The sequence below is a fragment of the Apodemus sylvaticus genome, chromosome 7 (assembly GCF_947179515.1).
Source record: "Apodemus sylvaticus chromosome 7, mApoSyl1.1, whole genome shotgun sequence".
NCBI lineage: Eukaryota > Metazoa > Chordata > Mammalia > Rodentia > Muridae > Apodemus > Apodemus sylvaticus.
In genome coordinates, this window is record NC_067478.1 from 69,295,142 (window position 1) to 69,307,492 (window position 12,351).

The 12,351-nt window shown below is 35.6% G+C and overlaps 1 protein-coding gene across 7 annotated transcripts in view; it reads right to left on the reverse strand.

The window, feature by feature from the left end:
• Myo9a (myosin IXA) overlaps positions 1-12,351 on the reverse strand; it is a 229,491-nt gene that overhangs the window by 123,610 nt on the left and 93,530 nt on the right. For all 7 annotated transcript variants that reach the window (XM_052188139.1, XM_052188138.1, XM_052188141.1 and 4 more), the window contains 2 exons: positions 11,451-11,567; positions 6,963-7,097 (listed from right to left, as the gene is read on the reverse strand). In XM_052188139.1, the coding sequence (XP_052044099.1) occupies positions 6,963-7,097; positions 11,451-11,567 (252 nt within the window). The remainder of the gene's footprint in view (positions 1-6,962; positions 7,098-11,450; positions 11,568-12,351) is intronic.

Here is a 12,351-nt window from a genome sequence, read left to right on the forward strand (position 1 = left end):
AAGGACACACATGACCTTTATATTTATAATGAGCCTTAATTAGCACAGTGCTAGGTAGATATTTACCCTCTATGCTATTATGTCTATTTCACAGCAAATAATTATTATATAAGTTACCAAGTTTTGTCGGGGCTGCTCTTATCTCCAATTAAACCACATGGGCATTAATTTAAGATTCTTACCCCAATGGAGGCTTCCTTTGCTCTACCTTTTTCTCTTTTTCCCTCATGGTTTTCTCCAACCCCAAGCTCAGGAACCCTAAACCCTGCATATGTCTCTTCTGACCAGCTACTGGCGCTGCCATCTTGATTTACCAATCAGGGAACTTAGGGGGCAAGGTCATATAGCATCATCACCTGGGTCTGTGTGTGATCTCTGGGAGCAACCAATATTTAGCACAGCAAAAGATCAAATGTCAACAATTTTTTTGGCTAATTAAAAAGGCTCTTTTTCTTATAATAATAAACAACATACAGTAGAACAATTATGGAAATTATTAGGTATAAGTTATATTTAAGTGTCTGGTCTGCTTGTACTTGGCAACTTAGAGAATGTATTTTACCATCTATTTTATCTTAATGAGTTTAGAGTTTTGTATCTATATCATTTATTATTTTAACCTGTATTACCATTTTAAAAACATCTGTTTACACCTAGAACATCTTTTTAAATCTTAAACAGCATAAGTTTAATTGAAACACTATAACTCTCTAGTCTTTAACCCCATCCAAGAGTTGAGAAGGTATAAATATTGAGTATGCAGGAAGCATAGGAACACAACTCTTAAAAATCTCAATAAGCAACTGACCGAGACAGATGCAGATACTTATACTCAACCAATGGACAGAAGCCAGGGACCTCTGTGGTTGACTTAGGGAAAGACTAAAAGTAATTGTGGAGGAGGGCAACCCAATAGGAAGACCAGCAGTCTCAACTAACTTGGACTCCCAAGATCTCTGAGATGCTGAGCCACCAACTAGGCAGCATATATGAGGCCCTAGGGAGTAGAGAGACCTGATGGGGCGGAGGGGGTGGGGATTTCCTCTTGGACACAGCAGAGGAGGAATGAGATGAGGAACTGTGGAAAAGCAGACTGGGAGGGGGATAACAACTGAATTGTTTAAAAAAAAAAAGATTAAAGATAATTAAAAACTAGATACTTTTGGCTTTGCAGACTACAAAAAAAATCATAGAAATTAAGGAGCTAGCTTACCATCTGAACAGTCCCCAATATTTATTATAACATTGAAGCATCTATCTTTAGCCTTTTGGCTAAACTATCTGACAGACCTTAAGTGAAGCAGGAATTATGAAGGACTAACTTACCCTGTCTTGGCAGAGCTTAGCAATCAACTATCTTTTGTGCATTTGTCCTTTTTTGGACAGCATTTTTGTCTACAGATAAAGTTAAGGCTTTTTTTTCCCCCCCAAGTGGCTAGCTTGTCCCAACTGAAGCAACACAATATGGAAGGTTATTGATGCTCATCATCTTTTTCAAAGTGGAATAGGAGTACTGTCAGGAGCAGACATGTCTCATAGTCAAAAGATCTTTTTATAATGACTTATATTAAATGTCATACTTTGTGGATATCTATCACTTTTGAAGACCATCTCTCTACATACAGCATACCTGAATTGTTACTTTTAATTCTTTACTATTTGAATAACTTTTAAGACATATTATTGTAATTAACAATTGGTTCCTAATATGAACACGAGTTTGACTGATTATTAACTTGCAGTATTTATTTTAAACAGTTTGTAATAGTAGCTACTGAAAGAAATGGAATTAGGCCTTCTATTTTTAAATGAGTTGTATAAGCATAATACCAATACAAGAGTTGAAACATATACATACTATGTTGTAACAAAATTAATCTCAAAATTTGTATTAATATACAAAGATTTATGCCATTGAAAACTTAAACCTGTATTAATATACAAAATTTTGTATCAATATAAGAAAATATAACTAATTTTGTATCAGAATATGAAGATCTCTACCTATGAAAGATTGTGGCATATTGATTTAACAATCCATCCCTATCTTTCTATTTTATTATAATATTATTAACAGACCCTAATAGGCACAGCATGAATTCAAGCTAAAACTTTGGCCTCATCCCTACAAAGTCTTAAAGTCAGCAGAAGACAAATCCAAAATCTCTTTCTACTGAGAAGTTCCTGCTATACCTTTAACCATACCAGACAGTCATGGATATGATACTGAATGGGTGTTTCCTTTAACCTCACTGAATGAGGGTTGTATAGATTTGTCACATATGTGGAACTACCCTTTCATGGGTCCTATTGACATCAAGATAGTCACATGGAGAACTGTGCCTGTTATATCTGTAGAGATAGAATGAGTACCCTGGTATCCACACAACTAGTGGCTCTAGGTGAAAACAGTAAGGTAAAAGTGTGCTGAAGAAATGGTGTCCAGGAGTGCCTAGTAACGGGAGAAGAGGGTTGGTAGCAATACTTTTATTAACATTCTGTAAGTTGACTGGGCATTTAGAAATGGTTCAAAAATAATAATTACCTAGACTAACTCCCTATCATCTCATATCATGGAATGAAGGAACCATGAATATTGCCGCCAGCGATTTCACCTACCAAGGCGGCCTCAGCGCAGCTCCACCCGGAGAACAGCAGAAAACTGCGTGACTGAAAGCAGACAACCCACCGAGAAGAAGATCTAACGAATTCTCGGCCATTTGGTGGGCAGGGTGGTTTTTCCAAAGATTATAAATATTGGCTAAATGATAGTAAAGTCAGTCTCTATGGGCAACTGTCCTCTTGACTCATTTCTCTTTCGCCCCCTTCCAGTTAACCTCAGAATTCTCTTCCAGGTATTCCGGTTCGTATGTGGCCGCTGGCGGCAACACATGAACAAAACTAAAAAAAGGTGGTGGGGGTGGGGAGGCTGGAGAGATGGCTTAGTGGTTAAGAGCACTGATTGCTCTTCCAGAGGTCCTGAGTTCAATTTCCAGCAACCACATGGTGGCTCACAACCATCCGTAATGGGATCTGATGCCCTCTTTTGTTGGGTCCGAATACAGCTACAATGTACTCATATACATAAAATAAATAAATTCTTTTAAAAAACAAAACAAGAAGGAATATAATTTCCACTAATCCAACTTAAGTTTCCCTTTTTCACCTTTGCTAGGCATCTATTACAAGAGGTTCTGAGGAGTGTCACTCTTTTACCAAAGTACATACTAAGCTCATAGTAGGTACAAAAACATCCTCATTAAACTCTGTAGTCACGGGTCCATCTACTGTCTTTAAATGTCTGCTAATGTTGGCTTTCTAAAAATGGATCATTAAGGGATTTTTACCAAAGAGAAACCTTGTATTTATCTTAATTTTTTATTTTATATACATAGTTGTTGTCTGAATATCACATGTGTCTGTGCACCATATGCCTAGTGCCTGTGTAGGTCAGAAGAGAACAGTAAGTGAATGTTGAATCCCCAGAAGCTAAAGTACAGACAGCTCTGAGCTGATTTGTGAGTGCTAGGAATTGCACCTGGGTCCTCTGGGAGAATAGTCAGTGTTCTTTTCTCTGTACCATCTCTCTGACCAACAGTGTGTAATCTTAATTCCCCATAGATTAGGAAAAATTTAAGGACTTTTTAAAAGAAAGTTTAAAGTAAATACATTGCTCTAATATAAAATTTTTCTTGGGTTGGCATGATAGTTTAATGGTTAAGTTTACTTGCTACTCTTGCAGAGAGAACTGAGGTTTAATTCCCAGCATCCAAGCTCAGCAGTTGGGAATTGCCTGTAGTAACTCAAGTTCCATGATATGACTCCCTCTTCTGGCCTCCTTAAACACCAGCATATATGTGGTACACATAAAAACAAGCAAGTACGCATACATATTCATGTCATATAAATAAGTTAAAAACTTTAAACTTATTAAAACAAAATTTTTCTTAAAACTATAGTTCCTTTATTTTTATTTGTTTGTTTGTCTATTGTTTTTGCAAGACAGAATTTCTCTACGTAGCCCTGGCTATCCTGCCATCCTGCAACTTGATCTGAACACCAGGCTGGCTCCTTTTTTAGTGGTTAAGTATGATCGCTGTTTCTCCTCAGAGATCCTCCTGCCTCTGCCTTCTGAGTGCTGAAATAAAAAGCATGTGCCACTACTACCCAGTAAAACCATACATGAAGATCATGTCTGTTAAGGAGGTCATTCTCTTGACAGTCCCCTCTACCCTATCCTCGTCACTATGCACTGTGACACTTAGCTCTAATTCTACTAACTTTCATGTTTTTCTTCCTTCCTTCCTTTTTTATTCTGTTTTGAATTGTTTTAATAAATAGAGATAATTGTGGCAGTAAAATGCTCATTTCCCATTTAAAAAAAATACTGAATTAGCAGATGGTTAAGAGTACTGAAGTTCTACTGTTCTGACCTACTCTGAGGTAGAAACATCTTTTTTTTTTTAAAGATTTGTTTATTGTTATATGTAAAAGTACACTGTAGCTATCTTCAAACACACCAGAAGAGGGTGCCAGATCTCATTACAGATGGTTGTGAGCCATCATGTGGTTGCTGGGATTTGAACTCAAGACCTTTGGAAGAGCAGTCAGTGCTCTTAAGTGCTGAGCCATCTCTCCAGCTCCGAGCTGGAAACATCTTAAACAGCCTTTCTAGGATGCTATATCTCTTTCTTGTTTATTTTATTCCTAATAGATGCCATACCATCTAAGTGCACTAAACCTGAAGTTAACAGTCCATAGGTTTCTACTTTGCAGAAAATTCTACTTTGCTCTTTCATTGGCTCAGCAACCTTTTCCCAAAATAGGGAAATGTTTTTAGAAAGAAAGCAACCTTCAAATACTGGGCACCTCTACACAGGTTTGCTCCTTACAGACCTTGGTTTTCACTTATCTGAAGGCAAACCAATACCTTAAAGTTTAGTCCTTTTAGTTTTTTGTTTGGGTTTTTATTAGGATGTGAAGTGTAGTGGAGTGAGGAAAACTATTCTCAAAGACAATGGGAATCTGACACCACCAATTTGCCATAAAAACTAAAATTTGCTAGGTACAAACTCCTCAGTAAAAGTCCAAGATTCCAAACTTTCTGTTTTCAGTGCTTACCACAATGTCTGACATATGTAACTGTCATTCAATTTCGTAATAAGTCAATGATGGTAAAAATAATTCAGAGGATATAAAGGAAAGAAATTAAACATTAAAAATGCTAAGATGAATATTTTCAAATATCAGACACCTTTCAGTTTGCCTTTTATTCCACACCATTCTGAACCAATCACCAAGACTACTTCAACTGGCCTAAGTTTGACCCAGAGAAAGAATCTCCACATTGTTCTCTGACTTCCATACACTCATCCCAGTATGCAAACAATTACAAACACACACACACACACACACACACACACACACAAGAATTTCTAAAACTTCAATTATATTGAAAACTTTAAGCATTCATCAAAGTAGTCAGCCCTAAAACCTCTTACACAACCAACCCTATAGAAAAAAAAACAAAACAAATAACAACAAAACCAACTCCAGGAAGATGGTTCAGTAAAAGGTACTTGCCACACTCTTAATGATCTGTGTCAATCCTTACAACACACATAAAAGTAGAGAAAAAGAACTGAACCCATGAATCCACGAGGTTTTCCTCTGACCTCCCTCCACCTGTGTGCCACAGCACATGCTTGAACGTACATACACATCCATAAATGTGTGTACATACATACACACACTAATAAATTTTAATTTTTAAGTTAGTACACAGAGCAATAAACTTTATTATAGCATGTATATACAAATCATTATACTTTGTAGAAACTAGCTGGTAGAAAATTCTTTTAAATTATTCAGTAGTACTTCTAATTATTTTGGGTTTTGCATTAATTTTCCATTAGTTAGTATTTCTTTAAGTTGATTGTGATAAGTCTTATTATAATTGCCTATGTCATTACTATAGAAACTGAAATTCTGGGTTATTAACTGGGTCTACAACTGATTTCAAACTAAATCTGGAGAAAAACCCTATATCTTTTAGATCCTCTTCCCTTTAATAACTGTAACAAAAACTAATTAGTCATCAATCTTGAGATTCTCATAAGAAATGCCTTGGTGGTTTTATTGGTTTATTTATTTTTACTTTTTAGATTATTTTAGGTGTATGTTTTGCCAGCATGTATTTATGTGTATATGTATGCCTGCTGCCCAGAGAAGTTAGAAGAGGGTGTTAGATCCTTTGGAACTGAAGTTACAGGTGATTGTGAGGCACCATATGGGTGCTGGGAATGAAACCCAGATCATCACCAAGAGACACAAGTGCTCTAAATTGCTGAACCACAGATCCAGCCCAGAAAACACCTTTGTATCCACACTGTGCTTTGATCTCTTCTAAGAAGTGGAGACCAAAACAGTTAAATAAACAGTAAAGATATGTGACCACACTCAATAGCAATAAAAATAACATTTTTCTTAAAATGCACACGTACACACATACTTGTAACTAAAAAATAATTCTTAATTTTAAAAATATTAACTGCAATGATAGCCATATAATTTACTAGAAATATTTTGAAATATAAGGATATGTATTAATCATTGTACTTAAAACTGAATGAACTTTTAGGAAAACTGACTTGTGACAGATGGTAAAACATGTAAAATGGCAATCAGAGCAAATTCCAAGGATGCATGAAAGAAAAAACAACCAAAAAAGGATGCATGATTCTTCCACAGATACATGTAAACAAACACAAATTAGCAGATAAATCTGGCAACTATTTTAAAAAAAATCAGTATAACATGGCTGAAAAGCTCTGCGCTGATTTGTCATTTCCTTATAGTGATATGACCACCACACTGTTTGAATCAAAATGCAGGCTAGAAAATAGTTATGAAATTGATTCAAAAGTTTAAGCAGGAAGGTAACTATATATTTAGATACTCACTTGCTCCAACTTAAAGATATGCTGATTAAAGTAGTGCTGTAAACGTTCATTAGCAAAATTAATACAGAACTGTTCAAAACTATTGTTTTCATAATCTTCAAACCCAAAAATATCAAGAACACCAATGGACAAAGTCTGTAAAACAAGAAAAATTTAATTTAAAAGTAAGTCTCAAATTTACTTACATTACAAATAATATTCTGTAACAGTTCTGGTTCTGTCTAGTATTCAAATAAAATATAGAGTAATCTGTTAATCACTGATATAAATCACCAGATAAAGCCATTGTAACAGGAAAATATACTTTGTCCTAATTTTACAAGCATCTTTGGGGGCTAGAGAGATGACTCAGTGATTAAGAAAACAAACTGCTTTTGCAAAGGATCCACGTTCTTTTTCCTACATCCACATTAAGTGACTGAAAATCATAGTGACTATAGCTTTAGGGAATCTAATACCTCTGGCCTTTGTGGGTATTAAATACACACACACACACACACACACACACACGCATGCTTGTAACTAAAAAACAATTCTTAAGTTTAGAAATATTAACTGCAATAATACCCATATAACTTACTACAAATATTTTTAAATATAAGAATATTTATTAATCATTGTACTTAAAACTGAATGGACTTTTAGGAAAACTGATATGTGACAGATGGTAAAACATGTAAAATGGCAATCAGAAGGAATTTTATTTTCCTGTTAGAGTGATTATCATATAATAACTTATATCAGTGTTTAACAGCTTTTCTCAAATTCTAAAATAACAATTAGATGTCAAAAACTGATTAAAGAGATTAGATTTTTAGGGGTAAGGGGATGAGAGAGGCATCACTGTGACTCATCAACAGCAGTATATTTGTATATTCTTAACTATCTAAGAACTCATAATTTAGGGTCTTAAGGTTAATAGGAAAATTAACTTGAAGTACATTTTCTTTCCATTGTAATTATTTCTTTAATAAGACAAATTTGAACTTTGTAATTTCTGCATTACAGTATCAAAATACACAAAGTACAGGATAAATGAGCTATTATCTTAATTTGAGAAAGCCAAGAAATCCCAAATAAACTCAAACATTCTTAATTCCTATGAGGTAACAAAAACAACAAGTATGAGAAAATCAAAAGGTTACATAAGTGAAAGATCAGCAGGATAAAAGTACTTCTGGTAATGAGAAGAAAACTATGTAATTCTTCTTAATGTGGTATCAATAACAATTAATTTTGCAATCAATACTAAATTAGCAGGTACACAAGATAGCTCAGCAGGTAAAGGCACCTGACAACTGCAGAATCCATTTCATGGAAAGGGAGAACTGACTCCCAGTTGTCCTCTGACCTCCAGACAGACACAAACAATAAATCAATCAATCAAATAATGTAAAGGAAAAAAAAAAACACTCTAGAGGCAGAGGCAAGAGGAACTTGAGTCAAAGCCAGCATGAGCATCATAAGGACACTGTGGCAAAAATAATAAATAATATTGAAAACCCTCATTAGCTATAAAAGGGAATTAATCCCACCCCCCACCCCACCCTGCCTGCAAACGCTGGTGCTAACAGACTCAGTAAGCAAACTAATAATGATGAACATAAAGGACATTTTGAAAATGTATGGAGAGAGTTTTCCTTAATTCTGGCTACTGAAAAATCTAGATACATAGAAGGAAATAATGTCCCTCACAAATAATTGTGAATAATAAGATTGAGATTAATTTTATAACTATGGAACTACTTGAAGTAAAAAAATTTAAGAATAAGGGCTGGAGAGATGGCTCAGAGGTTAAAAGCACTGACTGCCAGAATGGCTGTGATTAAAAATTCAGGAGACAGCAGGTGTTGAGAAAGAGGAACACTCCTCCACTGCTGGTGGGGTTGCAAATTGGTACAACCACTCTGGAAATCAGTCTGGCGGTTCCTCAGAAAACTGGGCACCTCACTTCCAAAAGATCCTGCTATACCACTCCTGGACATATACCCAGAGGATGCCCCAGCATGTAATAAGGATATATGTTCCACTATGTTCATAGCAGCCCTATTTATAATGCCGGAAAGAATCCAGGTATCCCTCAACAGAAGAATGGATGCAAAAAATGTGGTATATATACACAATGGAGTACTATTCAGCCATTAGAAACAATGAATTCATGAAATTCTTAGGCAAATGGATGGAGCTGGAGAACAGCATACTAAGTGAGGTAACCCAGTCTCAAAAGATCAATCATGGTATGCACTCACTAATAAGTGGATATTAGCCTGGAAAACTGGAATACCCAAAACATAATCCACACATCAAATGAGATACAAGAAGATCGGAGGAGTGGCCCCTGGTTCTGGAAAGACTCAGTGTAGCAGTATAAGGCAAAACTAGAACAGGGAAGTGGGAAGGGGTGGGTGGAAGAATAGGGGGAGGGAAGGGGGCTGATGTGACTTTCAGGGAGTGGGGGACCAGAAAAGGGGAAATCATTTGAAATGTAAATAAAAAACATATCGAATGAAATAAAAAAAAAAAAATTAAAAAAAAAAAAAGCACTGACTGCTCTTCCAGAGGCCTTAAGTGCAATTCCAGCAACCACATGGTGGCTCACAACCATCTGTAACAGTTTCTGGTGCCCTCTTCTGGTTTGTCTGAAGACAGTGACTTTGTATTTATATATATATGTGTGTGTGTGTGTGTGTGTGTGTGTGTGTGTGTGTGTGTGTGTGTGTATAAATTGTTTTTAAAATGTAAGAAAACTTTTACCTTGAGTTAGTAGAATTAAACAATTAAAAATGACATTTTAAGGAGATTAAGCAAACTGGGCAGTAATGGCTATTAAAAATTAAAATGTAGCTGGGCGGTGGTGGCGCACGCCTGTAATCCCAGCACTCTGGGAGGCAGAGGCAGGCGGATTTCTGAGTTCGAGGCCAGCCTGGTCTACAGAGTGAGTTCCAGGAGAGCCAGGGCTATATAGAGAAACTCTGTCTCGAAAAAACCAAATCCAAAAAAAACCAAAAAAAAAAAAATGTGCCTAAAATTATTAAAACTATATGTATATAATTCATCACATTAAAATAAAGTCCAGAGGTAGTGTGGTAGCATATACCTATAATTCCATCCCTCAAGAGGAAGAAATATGAGAATGGTCAAGTCATACCTAAACTGCAATATCTTGGGGCTGGAGAGATGGCTCAGTAGCTAAGAGCACTGGCTGCTCTTCCAAAGGTCCTGAGTTCAAATCCCAGCAACCACATGGTGGCTCACAACCATCCGTAATAGGAACTAACGCCCTCTTCTGGTGTGTCTGAAGACAGCGACAGTGTACTTAGATATAATAATAAATAAATCTTTAAAAAAAAAAAAACTGCAATATCTTGCCTTAAAAATTCAAACAAAAAGGCAAGGCATAATGGCACATGCCTCTACTCCTAGCACTCATGAAGCAAAAACAGGTAGATCTGTTAGTTTGAGTCTGGTCGGGCCTACATAGTGAGCTCCAGGACATCCAAGGCTATGTAGAGAGACCCTGTTCCAAAAAATAACAAAAACAAAAAACAAAAGAAAATACCCAAACAAATTTCCAATTTAAAAACAAATAAATTCTGAAAGCATAACACTAAATATTTTATAAACTTGGGCTACAAAAAGCCTTCTTACATAAGTAAATTCATAAGTGAAAGATGATAGAAATAGATGAATAAAAATTTATAGCAGTAATAAATATTTAAAAAGTAAGTGAGAAAAGAGTATGCATCAAATGAAATCTCCAAAATATTCACATTAGCTCCTAAAAAGAAAAAGTAGAAAGATAAAATAAAATACAACTGAGATAAATAAATACAGAGGAGAAACAAGATTAAGAAAAATATAACAAGTGTTTGAGTATTTGGCTTTCATTCCCAAAAAGAAGGGCAACAAATGAGACAGAAGGATAGTTTCTCCCATTAGATCATCAAAGGTACAAATCACACTAAGTATTACAAATTTTACACACACACACCTCAGACAGGGTTTTTCTGTGGAGCCCTCACTATCCTGGAACTCTGTCAATTGACCTGCTGACTGGCCTCAAAACCTAGAGATCCTCCTGCCTCTGTCTCCCAAGTGCTGGGATTAAAAGTATGGAGTTACTGTGTCCAGCTAATATTACACAATTATTAAAAATATATAATGATATAGTCCAAGAAATCTTATGTTAAAATGTATTTTTATAGAAATCTATTTCAAAAGACTTTTATATAGAAAGCAAACACGGAAACAATACAAAATCTGATTCTGTTTCTATTTCTACTTTTATAATATACAACTCTGTATATAATGTTTATAGCATGTAAATATATAGAGAACTGGTATGGAAAGACACACAAAAGGTTAACATGAATAGAAAATAAGTAACTAAGTTGATACAAGTCTACATAATTCTATCCCTTAAAAGTTCAAGTACTCACCAGTGTATTAAACAGTTTTCAGATAAAATATAATACAACAGATCTTTACCTTAGTATCTTGCTCCAAATCTTTACTATTCAGAAGTGCATGATTAATACGAAACACTATCCAGTCAAACAGAGCACTATATAAAGACTTAGCCATGGAGTTTCTCACTGTCACAGCCTACAAAACACAAAGAAAATTATGAGTGCAAAGTGGAATGGCAGGAATTTCACTAAGATACAATAACAGAGGCTAAAGAGATGGCTCCAAGGCTACACTGGCTGACTCTTCCAGAGGTTCTGAGTTCAATTCCCAGCAATCACATGGTAGCTCACAACCATCTATAATGGGATCGGATGTGTTCTTCTGTCACATACTCATGACAGTAGTACAATAGAGTACTCATATATATAAACAAATAAATCTTGAAGAAAAAGAATCCAGATATACCAAATTACCAAATTAGTCTACATTTATAGCCCTATAACTTCTACCTTATTCTTTTCTCTCAAGCCATTCCCAATGTAATGCAGTCTGGCCTACCATATTCATTTCTACCCTGTCTCCCATTATTTAAGTCATTACCCAGTCCTACTGATCTTATCAAATGACATTTTTTTCCTTTTATTAGCATGTAGTCACTGTACATGAAGCAAACATCTTTTTCTGACTGTCACAGCTTCTGAACTCATCTTCCCTTAAGTGTCTAGCACAGCCCTCAAGTAACTAAGTTGTATACCTGATTAAGTATATCAGCACCTCCCCACTGAGGTACTGCGCATCCTTCCCTCCCTGTAACAGTTAATACTGCCTACTAACCCAACTAGACTTAAGATGACTACGAAATTAGAAATTTACACCTCTATATGTGTCTACAAGGGCATTTGCAGAGATAATATTATAGGACCTCTAGTGGAATTAATAATTAATTCCACTGACAGACTTATGAGAAGTGGAAGAACTA